At 59.0% G+C, this 26,551-nt stretch overlaps 1 protein-coding gene across 17 annotated transcripts in view; it reads right to left on the reverse strand.

The window, feature by feature from the left end:
* Positions 1-26,551, reverse strand: part of TRPM2 (transient receptor potential cation channel subfamily M member 2) — a 58,219-nt gene that overhangs the window by 24,284 nt on the left and 7,384 nt on the right. For 11 of the 17 annotated variants that reach the window (XM_047846917.1, XM_047846914.1, XM_047846912.1 and 8 more), the window contains 11 exons: positions 24,066-24,228; positions 16,944-17,112; positions 16,251-16,431; positions 13,745-13,911; positions 12,258-12,438; positions 11,265-11,326; positions 10,002-10,202; positions 7,534-7,636; positions 3,882-4,003; positions 3,348-3,701; positions 905-1,042 (listed from right to left, as the gene is read on the reverse strand). In XM_047846917.1, the coding sequence (XP_047702873.1) occupies positions 905-1,042; positions 3,348-3,701; positions 3,882-4,003; positions 7,534-7,636; positions 10,002-10,202; positions 11,265-11,326; positions 12,258-12,438; positions 13,745-13,911; positions 16,251-16,431; positions 16,944-17,112; positions 24,066-24,228 (1,841 nt within the window). Of the gene's footprint in view, positions 1-904; positions 1,043-3,347; positions 3,702-3,881; positions 4,004-7,533; positions 7,637-10,001; positions 10,203-11,264; positions 11,327-11,784; positions 11,860-12,257; positions 12,439-13,744; positions 13,912-16,250; positions 16,432-16,943; positions 17,113-22,736; positions 23,894-24,065; positions 24,229-26,551 lie in introns of those variants that run through there. The other 6 variants (XM_047846920.1, XM_047846931.1, XM_047846924.1 and 3 more) reach the window with 4 other exon arrangements.

A 26,551-nucleotide genomic window follows, 5' to 3' on the forward strand; every position in this document is an offset into this window, starting at 1 on the left:
AAGGCAGCACTGGCCCAGGACGAGGGGCCGGTGGCAGAGCCTGGAAATCTCTGGGCCTCCCATCCACTTTGCCCCACAGAGCAAGCCTGAGGCCACGGTCAGGCCCAGCTCCACCACGGACCCACCACACACTTTGGGAGAGGGCAAAACCCCCAGAACCACAGACCAGGTAGGAAGCCACCTATGCTACTCTGCTGGTGTCACTGGGGAGGGGACCGGTTCCACAACAGCAATTTGGAAAGGCCAACACTGAGAGGTAGGGGACCTCTCTGAGAAAAAATGACACTTTGTTTTAAGAAGAGAATCTGCTTGAAGTAAAGGAGAACCACGTGTGAGAGACTTGGGCCCACAACACTTGGCTTCAGGCCCCACCTGGCATGTCCTCCGTCATGACCACCAAGCTGCCCACGGGCCCAGTGGCAAGGGAGCTGCTGACCGATGTTCTCAGGTGGCTCAGAAAGGGGCTCTTCCCCCATCTAAGTACGAGACTGTCTCTGTTGAGACCCCTAACGGTCAGTGGAAAGAGATGTAGCACCTCCGGGGATGTAACTTGCCTACAGACTGTCTAATGAACAGGACGGCCACAGCACAGGTGCCGACCCACCGGAATCCCCCTGTGTGGGCCATGGAGGGCGGCTCCTCCCAGCTGTGTGTGCCCCCTGAGCTCAGCCCCTGGACAGAACAGCAGGGGGCAGCACAGCTTCTTAAAATTCTTTCCTTGCCTGAGCCAAATTCTCTGTTCTCCACCACTGGGCACCCTGGGTCTCTTCTGGGGTCATGGACGCCCACCGCCCTCCCTCCAAGGCCACGTGCTCCTCCACCTGCTGTCGGCACTGGCTTTCTGGCCACTCTCCCTGGCTGAGTCCACATGTAGCCGTGTGTGCTGAGAAACAGGTCTGGTTACCTGTGCCCAGATGATTTCTGCCAGCTCCCGACGGTTCTGGATGATGGCCCAAATGAGAAGATCACGGACTGGGTCCATGGTGAAGGCCACGTGGCCTGGTGAACGCTTGTAGAGGGACCGGAGACTCACTCCCTGCACCTGGTGAGCAGTGGACATTCAGAACCTCTCCTAGGTCCCCACTAGCTTCAGCATCCCTGGGTGTGCCTGCTGAGCATGCAGGTCCTGAGCCCAGCTCCACACCTTTCTGGAACCACTGTTCCTGGAGGGTGAGCCCTACAACCTGCATCTTCAGCAACACTTTAGATCAATCTCATGTACACTGGAGTTTTAAGACCATCACTCTGGAGACATGTGGAAACACTCAGAAAGTGGAACACCCAGCTAACTCCTTTGCCAACAATTGTAGCCTCATGTTACACACCAGGCACCTCTAGTCTCCTTCATCTTAGCTGACGGCATCCAGCCTTTTTCTGTGAGGTAAACTTCCAACACAGAGTCTGTTATAGATTCGTGGCAGTGAGCTCCTCAAGGGAACCTACAGTGTCGCCTGCAGAGAAGACCAACAAGGAACTGTTGCTGAACAGACAAGGATTACTTGTGAGCAGGAGGGCCCCTCGCCCCCAGACACACTCAATTTACACAGTCACATGGGAATCCAGCTTCCTGGCTGATCAGTAAGTAAACACCTACTCAGATGGTCTGGAAATAATTACCAGAGGTGAGAACAACTTCCCACTTCAAGCACAAAATTCCACTTTCTTCAAGTCATTTTGTACATTTCCTAAAAGCTTATCTTTATATTTTTAAAAACTTAATCGACAAATTAAGTTGTAGACACAGTTAACTGTAGCTTCCAATTTTGACCTTCTTAAAGGGCATCTTAAATACGCTGGAATTAAGAAATGCAGAACTGTGAATATACAAAACCAAGCCACAGCCACGTCTTTCTCCAGAGTCAGGCATAGCCTACCTGGGACGATGGATGAATTTGAAAACTCAAGGAAGCGGGTAATTTTCTAGCAGAAGAGAAAAACCCAAATCTAATCTTAGAACACATAGAAAAGCTCAACAGATCAATTATCAGAAAAGAAACTGAGAAAATCCTCAGAGCTACTACCGAAAAAGGCACTGAGCCCTGATGGACTCCTAGGAGAGCCTGCTGATCTGTAAGAACAGGGAGTTCCAGCCACATAAACTGTTCCAGAGCAAAGAAATGAGGAAGATTTCCCAATGGTTTCCACAAGGACAACATCAAGCTGATACCAGAACCTGACCAAGACAGCCCCCAAAATAAAACCACAATCAAAGCTTCAAACATTCTGATGCAAAAACCATGAAAATATCAGCAACATAATCCAGTATCATAGTAAACACATGTTACAATGCAATCAAGTTGAGATCAAAATAGGATTAAAAATGTTTTGGTAACAGAGCGTCTAGGTGGCTCAGTTGGTTAAGTGTCTGACTTTGGCTCAAGTAATGCTCTCACGGTGTATGGGTTTGAGGCCTGCGTCGGGCTCCATGCTGACAGCTCCGAGCCTGGAGCCTGCTTCAGATCCTCTGTCCCCCTCTCCCTCTGCCCCTCCCCTGCTCACGCTCTCTCTCTCTCTCTCTCTCTCTCTCTCTCTCAAAAAGAAACATTAAAAAACTTAAAGAACTGGGAGACGGATACTTGCTAACATAAATTCAGAAGCCAGGCTCCCACTTAACACCGAGATGAGTCAAGATTCCCATCAAACATGGACGGAGACTAGAAAACAATCTCTCCCGCGCTCCTGTGTGGCAGTGCACATGCTGGGCACCTCACAGCGATGTGGCGGAATCTTGCTGACCTGACCACATGAAAATCCAATTTCACCTGGTGGCCAGGACGGGGGGGTACAAGGCACGAAGGAGATCATTTTCCCTGCATAACCTTTTGTACTGTCTGAAATTTTTAGAAAGGGAGAATAATGGATGAAAACATGTCCCCAAAGTTCATACATTGAAGCCCCAGCTCCTAAAGTGACCGTATTTGGAGGTGATTAAGGTTGAATGAGGTCATAGGTTGTGGCCCTGATCTGATGGGACCTGTGTCCCTGTAAGAAGGGGAAGGGACCCCGTTGCTCTCCGTATCTCTCTGCCTGCACGCTGAGCGAAGACCACGTGAGGACGTGGCAGGAAGGCGGCTGTCCTCAAGCCAGAAAGAGAGGCCCCCCTAGAAACCAGCCCCGCGATGCCTCGAGCCCAGACTTCAGCCTCCAGACCGTGAGGGACTAAACATCTGTTGTTTAAGCTACCAGGTCTGTGGTATTTTTTTATGGGGGCCCTGGCAGACTACAATGGAGCATATTTCTTTCCCAAAAAAATAAAGCACAATTTCTTTTAAAAAGAAGCCCTCAGGACATAGCAGCGGCCCAGCACACGGGCCAAGTGGGGCTGGGGCCACGTCACCAGCACGCACGTTTAGCTTGATGTTCGGCACGGGAAGCAGGAGCCGCGGCCGGTCGCCGGTCCGGGGCCGGGGGTACAGCGGCTGCGTGAAGTCCCCCAGCAGCTCCCGGAGCACCTGAGCCACGTGGTGCATCTGCACCCGGGGGGCGGGGGGCGCGCAGACCGGCCGCTCCGGCTCCTCGGCCAGCACCTTCTGAAGCTTGCTGTGGAACAGGCAGGAGGGGTCCAGGTTCTGGTACAGGTAGAGCAGGGTGTCCCACGTGACGAACTCCTTCAGCCGCACCCCGTTCTCCAGGAAGAGCTTCACGAATTCGGGCTTATTGGAGATGAGGGCGGCCGTCATCACGGGGTGCAGCTCTGAAGGCTGAGAGAGAGCACCGTGGGGGGCAGGCCTCGCACACCCTGATGGCAAGGCCGCTGGAGACGGGACTGCCGTTGTCTCCACCGGGGGAAGGGCTGGGGTCGGGCAGAGGCCCCCCTCCGGGGCCTGGCCTTGCTCCCGGGGGCCAACAAGGCCCTCCACGGGGTAGCCCAGGAGCCCTACCTTCCACTGCCGCTCGTCGGTGAAGATCTCGCTCCGGGCGATGTCCACGCGGTTCCACGCCACCGCTAACTTCAGCTGGTGGTCCCAGTTCTCGTGGCCAAAGTGGTCATGGCTCCGAGAGGCTGCAGGTAAGAGCACTCGTGTCAGGAGGCTTCCGTCTGGGTCTCAGAGCCACTTCCCTGCCATCTGATAATGTCACACAGGGAGGGATTTGTCACCAACCGTGGTGTCTCCGTGTGCCCAGTGGCGGAATCCCCCCCACGCACACACCTTTGTGAAAAGCACGTTTCCTTTCAGTGCTGGAATCGGGGAATCTCCGGGTTTCAGCCTCACTCTGGCTCGTCCCCGCCCCCACCTCCTGGTCAAGCCCCTTGGCCCCAGCGCTTACAGAAGACACGGGTGTCTGAAAGGCAGGCGTGTTCGCACGAACCCTCGGAAGTTACCACTGCATATCCCGTCAGTTTCCTTTCTCACCTTGACTGCAGAACCACCGCCCCACCCAGGCTCTACAGCGGCTTTCCCAACTGCTTCCTGCTCTCCCTGGCGGGTTTCACACCTTAAAGCATGGGCTGCTATTTGGGGAAGTGAAAAGGGAACTTGGACGCTCGCCTGACACCACACACAAGACCCAAGCTGAGATGTGCCCCAGACACCTACACGTAAAGGCGGTGCCTGCAGACTCTCCACGGCGAAACACGAGACAAGATCTGCAGCCACAGAGCAGCTAAAGATTTCCTGGGGTGCGAAGGACACGGACCAGACAGGACAAAACGGACAGATGAAACTCCAGTAAGACGTAAGCCTTCTGCTCGTCAAAGACAACTTGAAGGAACTCAGAAGGCGAGCCAGGAACCAAGAGAAAACCTCCCCGGGGCATCTCTCTAACAAAGGATTCGTATCAGAGTATTTCAAGAGCTCCTGCAACTCGAAACTGAGAAGACAGACCACCAAACAAACACGGACAGACGATCTGAAAGGCACGTCCCCCGGATGCTAACTCGCGGCCAACAAGCCCAGGAAGAGACGCATCGTGTCACGGGCCATCAGAGAGACGCAGATCCAAACCACCCCGAGCTGTCACTTCACACCCACTAGGACGGCTTCGGTTTAAAACACTGACCCTGTCAAGCACCGGTGAAGACACAGAAAAGCTAGAGCCCACGTCCACGGCTGGCAACGAGGGAAGGCGGTGCCATCTTGTTGGAAAACAGTTGGGCGGTTTCTTATAAACGTGCCCGTGCCACAGAGAACCATAATTCCACTCCCCGAGATGCGGACCCGAGAGAAACGGGAACAAACTGCAGCTTTTATCGGAGCCCCACACCAGAGGCGGCCTTCGGGTCCGGGGACAGGCGGGTGGAGAAGCGAGCTAACCCTAACCTTCGCACAGTGAAATAACACTCAGCAGTAGAAAGGAACAGAGCTCTGACACACGCCCACGTGGAAGAATCTCAAACGTGCTGCTCTGAGCCGACGCAAGACACAAAAGAACACCGAGTGTATGATTCCATTTCTGTGAGTTTCTAGCACAGGCAAAACCGTCTCCAAGGACAGAAAGCAGACAGATGGTTACCCAAGGCACACAGAAGCACGAGGGAGCTCTTGGGGGTGGGGGGAGCTGTCCTGTATCTGGATTGCATCAGTACGCAGGGTACGCACCCGCTCAAACGCATCCAGCAGTAAACCCAGGATGGGGGACGTCACCTTCTTTAAACCATAACCTCGATAAAGTTGATTTTTTTTTAATCTTTTTTTTCAACGTTTATTTATTTTTGGGACAGAGAGAGACAGAGCATGAATGGGGGAGGGGCAGAGAGAGAGGGAGATACAGAATCGGAAACAGGCTCCAGGCTCCGAGCCATCAACCCAGAGCCCGACGCGGGGCTCGAACTCACGGACCGCGAGATTGTGACCTGGCTGAAGTCGGACGCTTAACCGACTGTGCCACCCAGGCGCCACGATAAAGTTGATTTTTAAACGGGGTTGTCACTGGGGTGCCCGGGTGGCTCAGTCGGTTAAGCATCCGACTCTTGGTTTTGGCTCAGGTCATGATCTCGCGGTTCACGAGTTGAAGCCCCATCAGGCTCTGCGCAGACAGCACAGAGCCTGCTTGGGATTCTCTCTCTCTCCTTTTCTCTCTGCCCCTGCTGCTCGCTCCCTCTCTCTCCCTCCCTCTCTGTCTCTCTCTCAAAATAAATAAACAAATCTTTAAAGGGGACTGTTACTGAAAAACCATATACGCATTTCTATTGTTTTCATATATTACACACATAATAAAGAAAGAGCCACTTTCTCCCAGAGGCCCACCGCCTCTCCCCTGAACAACCAATTACACTGTGTTGGCTTCCAGAAATAAATATGCCCTCATTCTCCCCCAGGACCTGCCCTGCCCCCGGCACACGTGGGAGGCACCGTGACTTTTGGCCGACGGCCACACCTGTGTAACCACCGCCACGAACGAGAAATGAAACATTCCCACAGCCCAGAGGCCCGCACGGCCTCCCCGCTCAGCTCCCCCCGCACCCAGGAGAAACCACGATTCACAGCATTATCTTCACTTGCTCTTGAACTCGGAGAACAGGCGCTGGGCTCCGTCCTGGCCATGAGCAGGGGTCCTTCCCCACCCCGCCCCGGCGCTGTGCAGGGATGCCCCCGCTCAGGGCCCGAGGCCCCTCGTCACCACCTCCCAGACGTGGCAGCCTGGCATTCTCTCTTCCTGCTCCGTGGTCCCTTCACGGAAGAAGGCAAGGAGGGGACAGACGCTCTCACTGCCCCGTCTGTGAACAGGAGGGTCGAGTGCCACGAGCGGACACTGTCGAACCCCTGTGGTCACGTGGATCTTCACAGGGGCTTCCCGGCCTTCGGCGTCCTTGGTGGCATCCCGGCTCCCGCACAGCTGCTCTGAGTCTGTTCAACCGGCTCTTCCCGGTTCTTCTGTCTCCCCGGACGGGGGTCTTCAAATGAGAGCCCCGGTCCGGGTTTTAACCGTCTCACTGGCTCCGTGAGGTTTTACGTGCCATCCCGAGTCCTTCTGTCAGGAGGAGGCCACGGAACAAGCCCAGGCTTGCCCCCCTCTCCCGGCAAAGCTTCCTGCCGCCCTGCTCCGCCTGGGCCGCGTCCCCCGGGGGTGAGGAGCCAGCACGATGGCTTCCTGGCGTGGGGACGTCGTCCACAGCGGGAGGGGCAGGAGCACCTGCCGTCCCCCAGAATCGGAGGGAGAGGGGAGTGTGGGGCGGAGGGCAGGCCAGGGGCTGGCCCAGGGGCGGCCGCCGCGGGAGCTCTATCGCCCAGGAGGGGCCGTGGGAGCGCCGGCACATGAGAAAGCACGCAGGTCAGCAGCGGGCCTCCCAAGGCCTTCTTCCTTCCCCGACACTGTATGGGCGGCTGCGATGCCGCGCAGGGACCACTCGTGCGGCTGCACTCGGGCTCCGCTGAGGAAGGTAAGTCGGAGAAAGGAGCCCGAACCCCCAGCCCCGGCTGCGGGCCCCCACCTGCCTGGCGGGGCCGTGAGCTGGGCCCCGACGTGGCCCACCCCCGGCTGCCCTCTGACCGGTGCCTCTGACTCAGGGGTGGGTCTTCTGGTGCCTCCAAGCTCGGGCCCCGGGCACCTCCCCTCCGCTTCTCCCTCCGCCCCACCTTGCCCGGCCCTCACCTTTCAGCAAGGCCTGCAGGATGGCCACGTCCACGTCCTGCTGGCCATCCTTGCCTTCCCGGAAGATGGTCAGCAGCTGCCGCCTCCGCACAATGTCTTGGATCTGCAACCGACACGGCCCAGGTGAGGTTTGGGGTGACGGGCGGCCCCCCGCCTCCTCGAGGGGAGCCCGCAGAATCGAGGCCCCGGACACACAGCCAGCACCCCGGCACGAGGCCACCACCTCGCCTCCCCACGGTGAAGACGAAGACGTGTAAGGACTAAATACACCACGTGTGCGAGAGGTCTGCCGGGAGGAAATACACCCAAGTGTAAGGGCTTCCGCCCGCCACGAGACTGTCTGCAGAACGCCCGACACCGCTGAACTTGAGACTCCTCCCCCGCTTCCTCACCTTGCCTGCCCGCCCACCCCCAGAGCCCCCAGTCTCTCTTCCAATGTTTGTGGTGACATTCTAGAAAATCCTTGCAATCTGGTGGCTGGCTAAATAGCGTCAGGCTTAGGAAGGAAGGAAGGAAGGAAGGAAGGAAGGGAGGGAGGGGGAGGGGAAGGAAGAAAGAAGGAAGGAAGGGAGGGAGGGAGGAGGGAGGGAGGGAGGAAGGAAGGAGGGGGAGGGGAAGGAAGAAGGAAGGGAGGGAGGAAGGAAGGAGGAAGGAAGGAAGGAGGAAGGAAGGAAGGAAGAGAGGGAGGGGGAGGGGAAGGAAGAAAGAAGGAAGGAAGGGAGGGAGGGAGGGGGAGGGGAAGGAAGAAAGAAGGAAGGAAGGGAGGGAGGGAGGGAGGAAGGAGGGAGGGAGGAAGGAGGGGGAGGGAAGGAAGGAAGGAAGGAAGGAAGGAAGGAAGGAAGGGGGAGGGGAAGGAAGAAAGAAAAAAGGAAGGGAGGGAGGGAGGGAGGAGGGAGGGAGGGAGGAAGGAGGGGGAGGGATGGAAGGAAGGAAGGAAGGAAGGAAGGAAGGAAGGAAGAAGGAGGGAGGGAGGGAGGAAGGAAGGAGGGGGAGGGGAAGGAAGAAAGAAGGAAGGGAGGGAGGGAGGAAGGAGGAAGGAAGGAAGGAGGAAGAAAGGGAGGAGGGAGGGAGGGAGAGAGGAGGGAGGGAGGAAGGAAGGAGGGGGAGGGGAGGGAAGGAAGGGAGGAAGGAAGGAAGAAGGAGGGAGGGAGGGGGAGGGGAAGGAAGAAAGAAGGAAGGAAGGGAGGGAGGGAGGGAGGAGGGAGGGAGGGAGGAAGGAGGGGGAGGGAAGGAAGGAAGAAGAAAGGAAGGAAGGAAGGAAGGAAGGAAGGAAGGGGGAGGGGAAGGAAGAAAGAAGAAAGGAAGGGAGGGAGGGAGGGAGGGAGGGAGGAAGGAGGGGGAGGGGAAGGAAGGAGGAAGGAGGGAGGGAGGAAGAAAGGAAAGGAAGGAAGGAAGGAAGGAAGGAGAGAAAGAAGGAAGTAGGGAGGAAGGAAGGAGGGGGAGGGGAAGGAAGGAGGAAGGAGGGGGGCGCATAATGAAAGGGAAAAGGCTAAACGCGATGTGGTAGAGTCTGATTTGGATCCCGGGACGGAGAAAGGACATTAGCAGACCAACGTCAAAAGCAACAGTGCGAGCTTTGGCTCGTCTCTCAGTTCTGACCGCAGCTCTGCGGGATGTGACCCTCGGGACGGGCTGGGTAACGGTTGGCCAGAAGCGCTCTGCTACCTTTGCAACCATTCTACGGACCTAAAATTACCCCAGAACCAAAGGGCGAGAGAGAACCAGCAGGACACCTGAAATGAGAGCCGTGCCCGGTCCTCACGAGGAGGTCCTGATGACCTGAGGCTCCCTGCTTCCAGGCAGTATAACCAGCCTGCCCCCGGGGACTGGGTCTCCCAAACACCCCGGAGACCGGGGCTGGGGTCCCCTGGAACGCTCACCGGAGCTGCGAATCCTCAGGATGGGCTCACGCCTGCCGACGCCTCCGGCTGAGGGGCGCGCAGACACCCCACGGCCCCCAGGAGCCGCGCTCAGGCCCCTGCGGCCTCACGGTCCCCCTGCCCCCCCGCCTTGCCAGGGCTCAAACGCCCCCATTAATCTGCCCGGGCGGCCTGGGGCTCACCAGGCTTGGAGGCTGCACCAGATCCCGTGGCCGTCACCCGGCAGCCCCGCGCCGCCTGAAGCTCGCCCTCTACCCCTCTGCCCTGCGCTGGGCTCAACAGCCGCCTCCTGCCCCCTGACCCAGGCAGTCCTCGCTCCCAAACGGCTGTGCTGTCAGCCCCGTCCGTTCCCCAGTCCAGCCTGCAGTTCTGGGGACAGAGGTTCAAGACATGCCCTCCCCCTGGGCGGGACAACGTGCTGCCTCAGTTGAGGGCTCTCCGTCCACCCTGGGCCCCCACCTGGCACAAAGCCCCCCGCTCCTCCAAGATCACATCCATGCTCCAGGCCCGCGGGGTCTCTGTTTCTAGGCCCTGGTCCTGATTCCAGGCTAAGGGCGTCTGGGAGCCAGCAGGTGCCTGTGTGCCTACCTTCTTGGTCCATTCCGCAATCCTGCTCTCAGTGAGGGTCTCAAACACCTCCTGGAAGAACACACTCAGCTTCTGCTGGATCCGGGAGATGGTGACCTCAGATATGGGCAGGCCGGCCACCTGGGCGATGACGTCGGCCACGCGGCCCGAGCCCTCCACCACCACGCAGGGGGTGCCGTTGGTGATGGCGTTATAGATGGTCTGAAACGCAGGGGCCCACGGTGAGCCCCGGGGCCCGAGTGCCCGCCCCGCTCTGACCCCTGAACCACGGGCATCTCAGCGTCAAGGCTACGGGGCTACTGAGAAATGAAGCGAAAACACTGAGTCTGGAAGCCTCCGCTGCTGGGGGCGAAAGGCGCTAATCCTGACACAGGGGCGTCCACCTGACAGACCGGCTCCTTCAGGCCTACTGCTCAGGTGGACCGTGGCCACCGGAACGGGAGCCCTACGGCGTTTCGGCCCACGGGTGTGTGGTTGAGGGAGCCATCCCCGGGGGACCGTGCCGCCGGCTTGCGGTTTCGCTCCCTCGTTAAGGCCCAGGGTGAGACCAGGGCCACACGAGGAGAGCCCTGGACACCCGGCACGAGGTCAACTTCAGGAAGGGACTCGGACCCCCGCGGGAAGGACACCCTCCACATGAGCAGGCACCGTGCTCTGGGCGTGAGGGAGCGGGGCTTCCATGCAGAGAACCCCGCGTGGGGAGGGGACAGGGGACCAGATGCATTCCTGTCCCCCGGGGACTGGGTCTGAAATGGGGGAGCTCTCCTGCCATTCCTAAGCATGAACACACATTTCCTCCAGTCCCATAAATGCAATGTCTTTGCTCCTGCCCCAAACCTGCAGGCTGTAAGAGCATCATGTGTCCCTGCGGTCAGCCTTCCTCCATCGAGGAGAATGTGTTAAAACAAGCAAGGAACTTGCTTTACGTCCAGCTGCTAGTCCCATGGGGCTGGGGTGCCCGAGGGCCGGCACTTCGAGAACTGTGCAGAGTGGCCACCCTGGGGTCCTGCAAGAAGGTGCCGTGCGGGTCCCCCTGCGGCCCCTCCTACTGGTCAGCCACCCAGGCCCGGAGCCAGTGTCCCCCCACCCCGCAGCAGGGCACCTCCTCGAAGGCTGCCTTCCCACCCACAGTCACCACTCTTTCTCCTTGCCCCTCCCCCTTGCCAACGACCCTGCTGGGGTGCCAGTCACGGGGCTCTGGGCCAGAGCGCCCCCCGCAGCAGGGTTGCACCTCAGATCCCCACCCCACAGGCCAGTACTCACGTGCAGTGTGCCAGGTCCCCCCTCCAGCACCACACAGACTATGGGGATCTTGATGGCCACTCCTAGGACGAAGCATGAACCCCGAATTAGGGATGCGGGGGCCCAGACCCTCCCCCTGGGGCCCTCTTTCCCGCCTCCCGCCAGCTCCAGAGGCATCGATGGAGATGGGCAGTTGGTACTGAGTGGTTTTCAAAGGCTGACGCCCGGCCGTCAGTGGACCATCTGCCTGTTGTACGTGATGAGAGCAAATTCGAGCCCTGAGATGGCTCGTCCACCTTCTACTTCTGTTCCCTTTCTGGGGGTGCAGGCGAAGGCAGGGCTGTCTGCCTCAGAGGCCACCCCGACCAGCCTGCTTTCCTCGGCATGCCTTTCGTGGAGCCTCAAGTCTGCGCACGCCAAGCGGGTGGGCTTTAGGCACCACACACATGGCAGGGGAGCACAGCGTCGGGACCTCCATCCTCTGTCCCGTCCGCTCAGCCCTCGCCCTGAGCCCCCCCATCCGTCCCGGCAGCCAGGGCACCTGCAAAGACTTCAGAAATCTCTCCGGGGCAGCAAACGTCCCCCGACGTGCCGCCTTGGTGTCTCCGGCCCCACACCCCCACCTAGGCTCTCTGGGGCACAGCGGGGCTCTCACGCGGTCCCCAGGCCGGCAGCCTCAGCCTCACCTGAGCACAGAGAAGGGCAAGTTCTCCCCGCACGCCGGGGACTCTGACGCGCAGTGAAGCTTGAACACCATGGCTCTGAAGGGGCCCGCCCAACCTGGCACAGAGCTAGGACCTGCTGCTATTCCGGTCCCTTCTCCGCCCCTCACATCCTGTGCATTTGCCCTTCCCGTGTCCTGGAACCTGGCCCATCTCACCCACGAGGGAAGACACGTCAGGGCCGAGTTATGCACGTTGCTATTTCCAGACTGAGCCGTGCTTGTGGTGTAGAGTGACTACCGGTGGTCTACGTATGACCTGAGGGACAGCAGACACATGGGGGCTCCCTCACCTCCTCTTTCCTTTGTCTGCTCCGATATGAACTTCTCCAGCCTCGTCCTCAGGGGAATCTCGACCCCGTAGCAGCCGTGGGTCCCGTCGTCCACAAGGATGAAGTGGGAGTGGTTACTGTCCAGGCAGGTCAGGTGCCCTTGGCCTTCCTCGTCCACGACGTACTCGGCAGGAAAGCCGCCCTGGGGATGGCCGGAGAGAGTCAGACACAGACAGACAGAGAGTTCTGCATCTTGACTGCCAGAAATGGGGGCCTAGTAGGCTGGAAAGTGACCCCCAAAGATACGAAGTCCTCATTCCTGGAAGCTGTGAACGTTCCCTCATTTGGAAAAAGAGCCCCTATAGATTTAAGTTAAGGATCGTAACACGGGGAAGATTTATCCTGAAGTATCCGGGTGGGTCCTATATGTCTCCACAGCGACCTTCCGAGAGGGAGGCAGAGGGAGATTTGACCACAACAGGAGGAGAGCCCAGTGACCGTGAAGGCAGAGATCGGGGCAATGTGGCCACGGCCGGGGAAAGCCAGCGGCCACCGGAAGGCAAGGACCGGCTGCCCGCCCCCCGCCGGCCTCCGGCCTCCGGAGGAAGCAGGGCCCCGCCGCACCGGGATCCGGGCCAGGCGAGGCCGATCCGGAGCCCTGGCTCCGAAGGGGAGAGAACGCATTTCTGCGGCTCTGAGCCACCAGGTGCGCGATCGTCTGTTGCAGCGGCCGCGGGAAACCGGAACAGATCTGACAATCAGGAAGTGGAGCGTCGCCATAAGAAACTCGCACAAATGTGGAGATGGCCTTGGAACCAGGCAACGGGCGGACACCGGAAGGACGCTGGGGACGTGAGGGACAACGTCCGAGGGGCCTTGAACAGGCTGCGGTAGGAGCACAGGTGCAAGGGCACGCCTGGTGACGCCAGACGGGAGTGGGGGGCGGGCAGAGCGAGCTTCGACCGGCTTCGACGCGCCGGCAGAGCGTCCGTAGCTCTGGACACTGAGGAGCCGCCAGCCAAGGCCCAGAAGGACATGAGGACCGAGGATCAGAAGCCGGAGGGAAGGGGGGCGCCTGGGTGGCTCGGTAATGACTACCAGAACCAGAGCACCGTGGCGCCTGGACTCAGAGCACCTGTGAGGGCCGGGTTCACAGGGTTCAGAGGTCAGGCTTTGGGATCAGAACGCGACACTCTCTGGCCGCGCAGAGGCGGCCACGCCCCTGCTTTCTGCTAAGTCGTTTCTGTGTTTCTAAGACCCGTGGTGGCTCTTACGTGGACCCATCCTGTAATCGCAAGGGGGTCCAGCCACGTCAGCCGCTCGCCCTGGCCATCAGGGTCTGTGGTGCGGCTGGGCGTGAGCCCCGGTCTCCTGCACCCCTGTCCAGGCTCCGCCCTCCGTGCTGCATTTACCCTGGTGTCCAGGCAGCGGCCCGTCCACTGCAGACCCAGGGGGCCCTAACGTCACCCCCTCTGACGCCGCCCACCAGGAGAGGTGGCCGAGCTCACCGAGGGGTGGATCAGGTCTTCACGGTTGTGCACGGTGCCCCACGTGGCCACTCCGACGGTGACGACTTCTCCTTCGTTGTGGCTGCTGCTCAGCGTGAAGTCACGCACCGCCTCGCCCACCTGTTTCATCACACCCGCGTGGGAGCCGCCGGTGATGATCCAGGCCCCTGGGGACAGGACCGGAGCTGTGCACCCTCCACGCACACGCCTGATGCCCGCGGCCCCGTGTGCTTCTGACGCCCACTGTCCTTCATCTGCGGGGCCCGGCTCAGGGGGCTTTCAAACTCGTCATCAGGTGTTAAGTCTCAGGACCGGGACCACGAAGGAAGCGGCCACAGCGCGATTCTGCCTTCACGGAGCAGCTCTGGGGGCCGAGGGTTCCCACTTTGCTCAGGGAGGTGGTGCGGCCGGGAGCGGGGACTGTGGGCCTCTCCCCCCACCCCACCCCCCCACCCCCCTCCTGCTGCTGCTTCCCTGTCCTGCACTCGGAATGCATGTGTCTGAATTCTTCTACTCCAAGTCATAAACGTCCCTTCTTCTCCTCAGCTCTCGGGGCCTGAGTGTGGCGGACTGTACCCCTGCTCCTGGCCACTTGTCCTGCCACACTGCCCACTGCCATGTGACCTGCAGGGGCCCTGACAGGGCACACACTTCCCAGCCCTGTGTGACCTGACCAGGGGATCTGCTCAGGGCATCGCACTCGGGAAGCACCGTGACCAGGGGACCTGCTTGGGGCATCGCATTTGGGTAGCACCATAACCAAGGGACCCTCTTGGGGCATCGCATGTGGGGAGCACCATGACTAGGGGACCCTCTTGGGGCATCGCATGTGGGGAGCATCATGACCAGGGGACCCGCTCTGGGCATCACATGCGGGAAGCACCGTGACCAGGGGACCCGCTCGGGGCATCGCACTCGGGGAGCACCGTGACCAGGGGACCCGCTCGGGGCATCACACTCGGGGAGCACCGTGACCAGGGGACCCGCTCTGGGCATCACATGCGGGCAGCACCGTGACCGGGGGACCCGCTCGGGGCATCGCACTCGGGGAGCACCGTGACCAGGGGACCCGCTCGGGGCATCACACTCGGGGAGCACCGTGACCAGGGGACCTGCTCAGGGCATCACACTCGGGGAGCACCATGACCAGGGGACCCTCTTGGGGCATCGCACGCGGGAAGCACCGTGACCAGGGGACCCGCTCTGGGCATCACATGCGGGCAGCACCGTGACCGGGGGACCCGCTCGGGGCATCGCACTCAGGGAGCACCGTGACCGGGGGACCCGCTCGGGGCATCGCGTGCAGGGAGCACCGTGAACACCAGGTCTGGGAGCCCTGAATCTGCACCGGCCATCTTTGCTGCACCTTGTCTGCCAGGAGAAAGCAGGTCCCCAGTGCGCTCTGCTCCTCCAGCCCGTGTCCGGATGAGAGGAGACACGGGGTAGACGTGCAGCTGCCTCCTCGGAAAAGGGGTGAAGTTCTCTATCATTCGGGCTGCCTGCTACCGGGGCAGTGCCGGCCACGGCACACCACCCGGTGCCTAGAAACCAACTGTGCGTGGTGCTGCCGTAAGGAACCATCTAAAACGTGTGGCCCTGGCTCTGGGGCTGGGAGGTGACAGCAAGGACTTTGCTGTCGAACCCTAAAAAGATAACTGTCAAGACGAGGTAAAACCGTCACCTGTGATTACCTGGGGGACAGGTGAGCACCTAATGGACTCACTGCGCAGGTCACGAGCGTGCCTGGGGGATGGCAGGCTGCATTTAACCAAATCCCACGTGCTGCGGAAGCCCCAAGAGAGACGGGCCAGTGAGACCCTGACCGAGCCTCTGTTTCAGGGCAAAGACCAAATGGAGAGCGCGGCCCTGACGTGCTGCTAAAACCAGATCCTAAAGCCAGCGTCCTCTGGGTGGCCCAGTCTCACCCGGACCAGAATCCTTGCTCTCCTGCCCCTAACCAACCCGGCGTAGCCGCCTTGGAGGCCACGGGCAGCACGGCTGCTTCTCCGGCGTCACTTTGAGGGAGCACCCGGGGCTGCCTGCGTGGAGCTCACGCAGCCTGGGGCCTTGCCCTGTGCTCACTGGGGGTGCACCCCTGGGGGGCACAGGACCCCGAGGCAGTCACGTCATGTGTAAAGATGGACACCGTTGTCCCCCCCTCCCACATGTGAACAGACGGGTTAGGTAACAGGGGTTTGGTTCGTGGAGACCCTCCCCGAAGGCCCCACGGTGAACACGACCGCCTCCAGCCTCCTCCACCTCCCGCTGTTACCTCGTGGCTAAACGAGGCCTCCTGTGGGGGCAGAGCAGGGAGTCCCTCTCGGGAGCTGGCTGGAGCCCTGTCTGCCCCACGAGCACGCCCAGCGGCAGCCGCCGTGGGCCGGCGAGGGCTGGGGAGTCTGACTGGGCCGGGCACGGCCTGGGTGGCCCCCGAGGACCCCCCTAGTCCCAACAGCCGTGGTGCTGTCTGCTCAGCCCGCCCATGGCTCCAGCCCCCGAGGGCTACCTGTGGTCTGGGCCACCTTGACCAGGCCTCTTCGGAAGACACTCTTCAGCCTGGGCTTCATGTTGAAGTCCTTGGCCCCGCCTGTCACCGAGATGAGGAGGTTGGGGACGTCCAGGCCCCAATACTGGGTCATCAGGTGATAGATCACGCTGGGGGGTGTGTCCTGGGAGAGGCGAACGTACTGCAGGGAAGTGACAGGGCGGCAGGGGGGACCCTGTGTCAGCGGGGGGCCCAGCCCAGCCCTAGAGACGGCAGGGCAGCTGTGGGCACCCCCCCACCAGCCCGCCCGAGAGCCCAGCCAGGTGGGCAGCCGCCCCCCACCCTGGGTCTAGATCCAGTGAGCAGGAGCGGCCACGCCTAAGCGGGACACGGATCGAGAGGAAGGGGGAAGGGGCAAAGGCCCAGCGGGACAAAAGGCCGCCCTGGGAAGACCAGCCCCATCTTCCAGCCCCCTCCGCCCAGCCTGCACTCACGGCACCCCTCTGACCCCCGCCTCTCTGCTGTGGGACGCACCCGCCCTGCTTTGTGGTGACCGAGAACCCCGAGGGCACCCTTGGGTCTCCTGTGAGCCTCGTGAAGCCCCGCCCGCCCTGTCCCTAGTGCTGGCAAGGCTCGAGGCCTCTCCGGAGGCGCCTCAGGTCACGGAAGGGTGACGCGAGTCACAGCGAGAGCAGCGGAGGGGTGGAGACCAACCTTCCCCACCTTCTGGCCCAGGCCCGTGAAAACAATGTCACCAAAGGCGTCTGTTGGCATCTCCTGGACATGCTTTTTTGGGTCCCAATCCTTGCCCTGCCAAGTGTGGGGCCTGGTAGCCTCCTCCAAGTGCTGCTGGCGTGTGTAGCCGCACTCGCACACCACCTTCCTGCAAAGACCACACGGTCACGGTCAGCGGAGGGAAGGAGGTGCCCCGTGCCCCCCGTGGGGGGTGTCAGCAGGGGCCCAGTGGAGCGTCAGGACCCCACCCCCCGCTGTGAGGAGGAGCCGTGTCAGTGAAAGCCCAGCGGGGAGCTGAGGCTCCCACCCCTTCCCACCGAGCGGCAACCCGGGCTGAGAGGGGCTTGGACTCCCATCGCCACGTGGCGGTAATGAGGCAGGGCCCCCCTCCCCCACAGACACGTCATAGGGCACCTGCTAAACCACAGGATGCAGTCTCATAACATAATACCCCAAAGGTCAAGGTTTCAGACTGAACATCACCATCACACCAGGAGCCAGGAAAATCTCCACCAGAATGAGAAAAGACAGCAGCCACCGATGCCAAGGTGACGCTGTTGTTAGAATCATCTGACAAGGACGTTAAGGCAGCTACCATAAAACTGCTTTACCAAGGAATCACGAACACACTTGGAAAAAAGGAAAATATATAAAGTCTCAGCGAAGAAATGGAAGACATATCAAATGGAAATTTAAAAACTGAAAAGAATGCACTAACAAACCAAAATCTTTTCAAAACTCAGTGGATGGACTCAGCCACAGAATGAAGGTGGCAGAGGAAAGAATCCGTGAACTTGAAAACAGAGCATAACAATGACCCACCATGAATGCCAGAGAGAAACAGACCTAAATGAACAAGGACGTGAAGAGGCTCTGAGCCTCAGAGCTGTGAAGGAAGCGGGAGCAGGCACGTCACAGAGTCCCCAAGGGAAGAGGGAGAGGGGGCGGGGCCGAGGGAAGGGGGGCGAGGCCGGAAACGAGTGTAAAGAAATTGTGACCAGCCGTGATGAGCACCGAGTTAGGTACAGAAGTGGCTGTATTGCACACCTGAAACCAATCTAACACTGTATGCTGATTACACTGGAATTAAAATTAAAAACTTAATAAAAAATTATGGCCCAATGGGAGCTTTCCTAGGAATGCGAGGTTGGGTTATCACTTAAAAACCAATCAACATAGTTTATCATATTAGCAGAATAAGGGAGAAAAGCCGTCTGATCGTTTGCTTGGATGCATAGTGTTTTATCAAATTCAACACCCAGTTGTAATAACAACTGTCAGCAAAGCAAGAACAGAGGGGAACTTCCTCAACCTGGTACAAAAGCATCTGTGAAAATCCTACTGCTGACATCATACTCGAGGATAAAAGGCTGAACCCTTCATCACTAAGATTGGGAACAAGACAATGCTGTCCACCCTCAGCATTGCTATTCAGCATGGCACTAGAGGTCCTAGCTAATGGGGTGGTGGAAAGAAAGGAGAGGAAAGGGTACAGGGGGAGGGGAAGGGAAGGGAAGGGAAGGGAAGGGAAGGGAAGGGAAGGGAAGGAAGAGGGAAGGGAAGGAAGAGGGAAGGGAAGGGAAGGAAGAGGGAAGGGAAGGGAAGGGAAGGGAAGGGAAGGGAAGGGAAGGGAAGGAAGAGGGGAGGGAAGGGAAGGAAGAGGGAAGGGAAGGGAAGGGAAGGGAAGGAAGAGGGAAGGGAAGGGAAGGGAAGGAAGAGGGGAGGGAAGGGAAGGAAGAGGGAAGGGAAGGGAAGGGAAGGGAAGGGAAGGGAAGGGAAGGAAGAGGGAAGGGAAAGGGAAGGGAAGGGAAGGGAAGGGAAGGAAGAGGGAAGGGAAGGGAAGGGAAGGAAGAGGGAAGGGAAGGAAGAGGGAAGGGAAGGGAAGGGAAGGGAAGGAAGAGGGAAGGGAAGGGAAGGGAAGGGAAGGGAAGGGAAGGGAAGGGAAGGGAAGGAAGAGGGAAGGGAAGGGAAGGGAAGGAAGAGGGAAGGGAAGGAAGAGGGAAGGGAAGGGAAGGGAAGGGAAGGGAAGGAAGAGGGAAGGGAAGGGAAGGAAGAGGGAAGGGAAGGGAAGGGAAGGAAGAGGGGAGGGAAGGGAAGGGAAGGGAAGGGAAGGGAAGGGAAGGAAGAGGGAAGGGAAGGGAAGGAAGAGGGAAGGGAAGGGAAGGGAAGGGAAGGGAAGGAAGAGGGGAGGGAAGGAAGAGGGAAGGGAAGGGAAGGGAAGGGAAGGAAGAGGGGAGGGAAGGGAAGGGAAGGAAGAGGGAAGGGAAGGGAAGGGAAGGAAGAGGGGAGGGAAGGGAAGGGAAGGGAAGGAAGAGGGAAGGGAAGGGAAGGGAAGGGAAGGGAAGGAAGAGGGAAGGGAAGGGAAGGAAGAGGGAAGGGAAGGGAAGGGAAGGAAGAGGGAAGGGAAGGGAAGGGAAGGAAGAGGGAAGGGAAGGGAAGGGAAGGGAAGGGAAGGAAGAGGGAAGGGAAGGGAAGGGAAGGAAGAGGGAAGGGAAGGGAAGGAAGAGGGAAGGGAAGGGAAGGGAAGGAAGAGGGGAGGGAAGGGAAGGGAAGGGAAGGGAAGGGAAGGGAAGGGAAGGAAGAGGGAAGGGAAGGAAGAGGGAAGGGAAGGGAAGGGAAGGGAAGGAAGAGGGAAGGGAAGGGAAGGAAGAGGGAAGGGAAGGGAAGGAAGAGGGAAGGGAAGGGAAGGGAAGGGAAGGGAAGGGAAGGGAAGGGAAGGAAGAGGGAAGGGAAGGAAGAGGGAAGGGAAGGGAAGGGAAGGGAAGGAAGAGGGAAGGGAAGGGAAGGAAGAGGGGAGGGAAGGGAAGGAAGAGGGAAGGGAAGGGAAGGGAAGGAAGAGGGAAGGGAAGGGAAGGAAGAGGGGAGGGAAGGGAAGGGAAGGGAAGGGAAGGGAAGGGAAGGAAGAGGGAAGGGAAGGAAGAGGGAAGGGAAGGGAAGGGAAGGGAAGGAAGAGGGAAGGGAAGGGAAGGAAGAGGGAAGGGAAGGGAAGGAAGAGGGAAGGGAAGGGAAGGGAAGGGAAGGGAAGGGAAGGGAAGGAAGAGGGAAGGGAAGGGAAGGGAAGGGAAGGGAAGGGAAGGGAAGGAAGAGGGGAGGGAAGGGAAGGAAGAGGGAAGGGAAGGGAAGGAAGAGGGAAGGGAAGGGAAGGAAGAGGGAAGGGAAGGGAAGGGAAGGAAGAGGGGAGGGAAGGGAAGGAAGAGGGAAGGGAAGGGAAGGGAAGGGAAGGGAAGGAAGAGGGAAGGGAAGGGAAGGAAGAGGGAAGGGAAGGGAAGGAAGAGGGAAGGGAAGGGAAGGGAAGGGAAGGAAGAGGGGAGGGAAGGGAAGGAAGAGGGAAGGGAAGGGAAGGAAGAGGGAAGGGAAGGGAAGGGAAGGGAAGGGAAGGGAAGGGAAGGGAAGGAAGAGGGAAGGGAAGGGAAGGGAAGGAAGAGGGAAGGGAAGGGAAGGGAAGGAAGAGGGAAGGGAAGGAAGAGGGAAGGGAAGGGAAGGGAAGGGAAGGGAAGGAAGAGGGAAGGGAAGGGAAGGGAAGGAAGAGGGAAGGGAAGGGAAGGGAAGGAAGAGGGGAGGGAAGGGAAGGGAAGGAAGAGGGGAGGGAAGGGAAGGGAAGGGAAGGAAGAGGGAAGGGAAGGGAAGGGAAGGAAGAGGGGAGGGAAGGGAAGGGAAGGAAGAGGGGAGGGAAGGGAAGGGAAGGGAAGGGAGAGGGAAGGGAAGGGAAGGGAAGGGAAGGGAAGGGAAGGGAAGGGAAGGAAGAGGGAAGGGAAGGGAAGGGAAGGGAAGGAAGAGGGAAGGGAAGGGAAGGGAAGGAAGAGGGGAGGGAAGGGAAGGGAAGGGAAGGAAGAGGGGAGGGAAGGGAAGGGAAGGGAAGGAAGAGGGAAGGGAAGGGAAGGGAAGGGAAGGGAAGGGAAGGGAAGGGAAGGAAGAGGGAAGGGAAGGGAAGGGAAGGGAAGGAAGAGGGAAGGGAAGGGAAGGGAAGGAAGAGGGGAGGGAAGGGAAGGGAAGGGAAGGAAGAGGGAAGGGAAGGAAGAGGGAAGGGAAGGGAAGGGAAGGGAAGGGAAGGGAAGGGAAGGGAAGGGAAGGGAAGGAAGAGGGAAGGGAAGGGAAGGGAAGGGAAGGAAGAGGGGAGGGAAGGGAAGGGAAGGGAAGGGAAGGGAAGGGAAGGGAAGGGAAGGGAAGGGAAGAAAAGAGAAGGGAAGGGAAGGGAAGGGAAGGGAAGGAAGAGGGAAGGGAAGGAAGAGGGAAGGGAAGGAAGAGGGAAGGGAAGGAAGAGGGAAGGGAAGGAAGAGGGAAGGGAAGGGAGGGAAAAAGAAAAGAAGGAAGGGAAGGAAAGAAAAGGCACATATAGAAGAAAAGAAGTAAAACTATCTTTATTCACAGGTGATGGAATTGTGTGTGTAGAAAACCCTAGGGAATCTACAAAAAGGTGTAAGACTGACAGTAACTCTAACAAGTTTGTAGGATACAAGGTCAATAGAAATAAATCAATTTTATGTCTATACAGAAGTAACAAACAGAAAGTGAAATTGGGGCACCTGGGTGGTTCCGTTGGTTAAGCGTCTGACTTCAGCACAGGTCATGATCTCACAGTTTGTGAGTTCGAGACCCGTGTCGGGCTCTGTGCTGACAGCTCACAGCCTGGGGCCTGCTTTGGATTCTGTGTCTCCCTCTCTCTCTGCCCCCACCCTGCTCACGCTCTGTCTCTGTCTTTCGAAAATGAATAAACATTAAAAACAATTAAAGAAAGTGAAATCAAAACAAAACCCTACCTATAATAGCAAAGAAAAATTAAAAGTGGCCAAATTTCCCACATTTGGAAAGAAGTCATAAATTCTACATTCAAGAATCTAGGGAACGCCACACAAGGGAGACCCAAAGAGATGTGTGCCAGGATACCAAAGTCAAACTTGCATCAACTGAAGACAAAGAAAAAATCTTGGAAGCCGCAAGACAGAAATGACATTTTGCCTACTGGGGCAAAGTAACTCACAGAACAAACAACTTCTCATCAGAAATCAGAAAGAAGTACCAGGAGCAGGGCGCCTGGGGGGGGCTCAGTCGGCTGAGGGTCCGACTCTTGGTTTCGGGTCAGGTCACGATCTCACAGTTCGTGGGTTCGAGCCCTGTGTCGGGCTCTGCGCTAACAGCGTGGAGCCTGCTAGGGATTCGCTCTCTCTCTCTCTCTCTCTCTGCCCCTCCCCTCATGCTTCACGCGCTCTCTCTCTCGCAAAATAAACTAATAAACTTAAAAAAAATTTTTTTTTCAGGAAGTGCAAGGAGGAAGGGGCACAACAGCTTGGGCACAAAAGCACCAACCCAGAATTGAACACTCAGCAGACGCATGGCTCAGTCAGACGTTCTCGGATGAAAGAAAACGGAGGGACTCTGTCACCCACAGGACTGCCCTACGAGGGTGGATAAAGGTCGTTCTCTAAGCAGAAGCGAAGTGATGGACGGTGGAAAGGTTGAACAGCAGAAGGAAGGAAGAATGACAGAACGGGTAAACGGAACTCTGGAAAAATGTTCAAGTCACCTGGAAAGGCAGGAAAAGAAAAACCTTAAAACGGAAAGATGCGATGGCGGACTTAAGTCCTAACATCAAAACTCACCTTAAATATAGAGTCGTAAATACACCAGTTTGAAAAGACACAGGTTTTGCAGAGTGGATGGAAAGAGTAAGACCCGATTATTTATTGTCTACACAAATCTCGCTTCCGACGACGGAGGCAAGCTGAGAGTGACCGACCACTTGGCAGCAAAGGGGGGAGGACTGCCGATACGCACAACCCGGATGGATGGCGTAGGGATCGCGCTGGGTGGAAAGTGACACGGTCACTTCGGTCGGATTCCTCAGGTGACGTGCTCGAAGTGGCAAGGTTGCGGGCATGAAGAACAGACTCGTGGCTGCCGGGGGCTCAGGGCGGCGGGGGCAGAGGACGCAGGGGCGGGACCAGGCTCGGAACCCGGGGAGCTCCCGCGGCATCTTTGAAACTTCCTAAAATCTATGATGGTTCCGGAGTAAAAAGGGTAAGGAGCCCCCGCGTGGTGCAGGCTCAAGGCAGCACGCGACAGACGCGGGCCAGCCCGCCGGGCACCTGGACGACGCTACGGGAGAACCCGCGCCCGGGACTCCCCGCTCTGGGTTCTGCTTTCCCTGCCGCAGCACCTCAGCACCTCCTTCCCACGGTGACCTCCCCTCTCGTGTCCTTCAGGTTCGGGGACTGAGACCTTTTCACTCCTTTCCTGCTATTCACTGGGGCTTCGGGAGACAGAGGAGATAAGTGTGTTCTCTACACCTCCTTACATTGGAAATTGTGAATTTTTAGGTTCTGACATCTCGTTAGTATCAAGTGACCTGAAGGACGAGAGACAGATGAGACAAGCAAGCAGTCCGAGGCCAGGTGAGCCTGGGGCCAGGTGGCACAGGGAAGGACGCTGGGGGGCAGGTGGCTCGGGGGAGGATGCTCGGAGGCAGGTGGCTCAGGGAAGGATTCTGGGGGCCAGGTGGCTCGGGGGAGGATGCTGGGGGACAAGTGGCACAGGGGAAGGACGCTGGGGGGCAGGTGGCACAGGGAAGGACGCGGGGCTGCCCCGCTCAGACGCTCTGGCTTTCCATTTCTCCACCGCTACAAGGGGAAAACAGTACATCCCCTGACCCCCAGCCTACAGAATGCCCTGAGGGTCTAAAGAGGTTCTAGAAATAACGTATAAAATTAGTGCCAAACAACTAAGCATGCAGAGCACCCAGGATGGGTTAAGACACCCGTGGCCTGCCCTGCACCCAGGTGCTGCTGGGCTCCTCCCCGAGGGCTGTCCCTCCTTCTGCGTGTGGTGACCGCAGGGGCCCCCAGTGCTCTGAGCACAAGCCCCACCCGTGGAGAGCTCGGAGTGCGCCCTCTGACCTCCATCGACCCCTCAGGGAGACTCAGGCGCTTTCAGACCTGCAGGGAACACAGGGTACACGTTATGTGTTGTGTGACCACCTCGATTTATGGTCAAAGGCAGGGAGGGGGGAGTCACCAGGACGAGGACCCAGCTCTCGTATCTTGGCCCAGCGCTGCCCCCAGGCTTTCTGTTCAGTCTCTAATGGCCTAAGACGGGTCACCTCCTTACCTCGTCTCTGAGCCACCCCCTCTGCTGAGATTAGATCTTAAATCTACGTGGCCGCCCAAGCTCTCCATCTGGGCTGCTCCGTGCAGTCTGGAGAGGCGCCTCGGTCTTACTAAGCATGCACGCCTCGTCCTGAAGACAGCTTCTGAAGCATCCGCTTCGGTCTCTGTGTTTTATGGATGAGGGTTCCAGGGAGGAGAAAGAGCCAATACGTCAAGGTCGCAAAGTAACTGTGACAGTATGGGGAAGGTCTGGGGTGGCGGTGGTGGGAAGGGAAACGAGCTAAATCTGGGCAGAGCTGAGAAGGACCCTCAGGACGTGGGACTAATTAGATTATGGGGATGTAGGGAGGTGGGGGGTGGGGGGGTTCAGGTCTGGAAGGCGGTGGGGGCGACCCCAACGCCTTTGATGGAAATACGTAAGGTGTATAAATAAATCTGTTCCAAGGCTCCGTTCGTGACGGGGAGGACCTTCCCACCGTCTCCTCCTGGACCGCACTCTGCTCTCACAAGGGAGCACGCCCTCTCCATCCGCTGGAGGGACCCCTTTGATGGGGAACACCCTGTGCAGGACACAGTCCCCCGCAGGCCTGGGACCACTGTCTCGGGAGGGGCTGCTCACTAGGCTGGGCTTTCAGAACGGTCTGCATTCCCCAACCCACTCATCCCAGACTGTGCAGAGGACACGATTTGTGCTCAACACCTGCTTTCCCTGGGCGTCTGGAATGTGGGGGGTGCTAGGCAGAGGTGCCGATGTCACCAGCCCGGGACTAACCCCGGGCGCTGAGCCCCTAACAGCTTCGCAGGACAGAAGCCCGGCACACAGCTGCATTCTCCCCTGCTGGCATGCCCCTGGGGAGGGAGACGGGGGACAGAGGTCGCAAGCCTGCACACGGAGTCTCGGACCCGCCCGTGTGCTTTCCCTGTTGAGCCTGCTGGGCATCCCTGCGCTGTGACTGCTGTCCTAGAACACGTACGGCGACCCCAAGGACCCTCAGAAACAAGTCTACACCGCCGTCTCTGACTCAAATCAGAACCCCATCTCTCTGGGGTCTGCCGGCCCCCGGGGAGCACCTTCCTTTGCTTTCCTTCTGGTTCCACGTGGGGAGCACAAGGGGGCCCATGAGCATCAGGGCTGTGGGCACACTGCCCACCTCCACGCCAGGCAGCCGGGACAGCCCCCGCCACCAGGATCCCGGCCGCTCCGCACACCCCGCTCTTGCCACGTGGGGTCCCAAATCTTTGAGAAGGAAAACAGGAAGCAAGGAGAATGCCCTGTTCTTCCATGAGGGAGCACCAGAAAACAATCTGCGGGCCACTGGTGCTTCCAGACAAAGACCCAGGAACCGGCCGCCCCCAGGACGTCCAACACGCCTGGTGAGTTCCCAGGCAGCAGATGACCAGAAGCGCCCACTCGGATGCACCTCGCCAAGCTCCCCGCCTTCCCTGTGTTTCCTGCCGTCCCCGGGACCTCCGGGCACCTGCTTCACCTCTCCAGCTATAAACCCCATCCCCGGCTTCCATCAGGTTCTGAAACATAATTTAGGAAACTGCTTTAGGTCGTAAGACGCGGCTAATCAGGACACCGGTACTTCATTCTAGTTGCCGTTAACCAATCACACGGTACCCTACAAGAAAATGTCTCTGGGTGCCCCCACCTTTCCGGCCATCACTGGGTCCCGTGCTTCCCAGCCCTCAATGTAACATCCGAGCGACAGCCCCCTGTAGCAGCCCCTTGCGTCAAACCCGATGCTAGTAAACGTGCTCCTGGAAATTTCCAGAACCAAAGGCATCCTGAGCAGTATTTCTTCAAAGCAGGAAAGGGGCCCTGAAGGAGTAGGAAGCCCCGTTTCAGCCTCAAATCCCAGCTGAGTCCCCCGGCCCTCGCTGACCCTTGTCAGCATCCTCCACTGGGTCTTAGCTCAGAGGAAAGAAGGGGCCCGGGGTCGGGTGGGTGGCGGCTCCGGGCCCCGCGAGCCGGAGACCAGACTGCCGCGTAAGTCTTCGGAACGACTTTGAAGCCAGCGAGTCCTGCACGGGCCGCCCGGGTGACACTCGTTCCCTCGGAGGCTATTTTCATAAGCTTCCTGTAAGCTAACGAAGACTGGAAACCTCGACACAAAACGCTCTCTGTACGTCGTCAGAGCAAGCAGCGTGGCTGGGAAGCTCCGATGACGCACCGAGTACGTTGGCACTCCCTGCCAAGCTGCCAGCTGGAACATGCTGGCAACCCTCTCCGGCTCAAGGGTCTGCTCCCAGGACGGAGCAATGAGGATGCGGCCCTGACGCGGAGCCACGCCGGAGGCGTGAACCCCAGCCCCTCAGTGACGACGGCGGGCAGATCGCAGGGCCCCGGGAACGGCCTCGTCGGCGGTGATCCCTCCTGCCTGAGCCGCGGCCTAATCTCTCTCCCTTCCCCACGCGGGCTCCTCCCCCCAGGTCATTCGACACGCGGGGGCTGGATGCTATTCGTCCACCGTGGGAAGCAGA

Source organism: Prionailurus viverrinus, unplaced genomic scaffold, assembly GCF_022837055.1.
Source record: "Prionailurus viverrinus isolate Anna unplaced genomic scaffold, UM_Priviv_1.0 scaffold_42, whole genome shotgun sequence".
Taxonomy (NCBI): domain Eukaryota; kingdom Metazoa; phylum Chordata; class Mammalia; order Carnivora; family Felidae; genus Prionailurus; species Prionailurus viverrinus.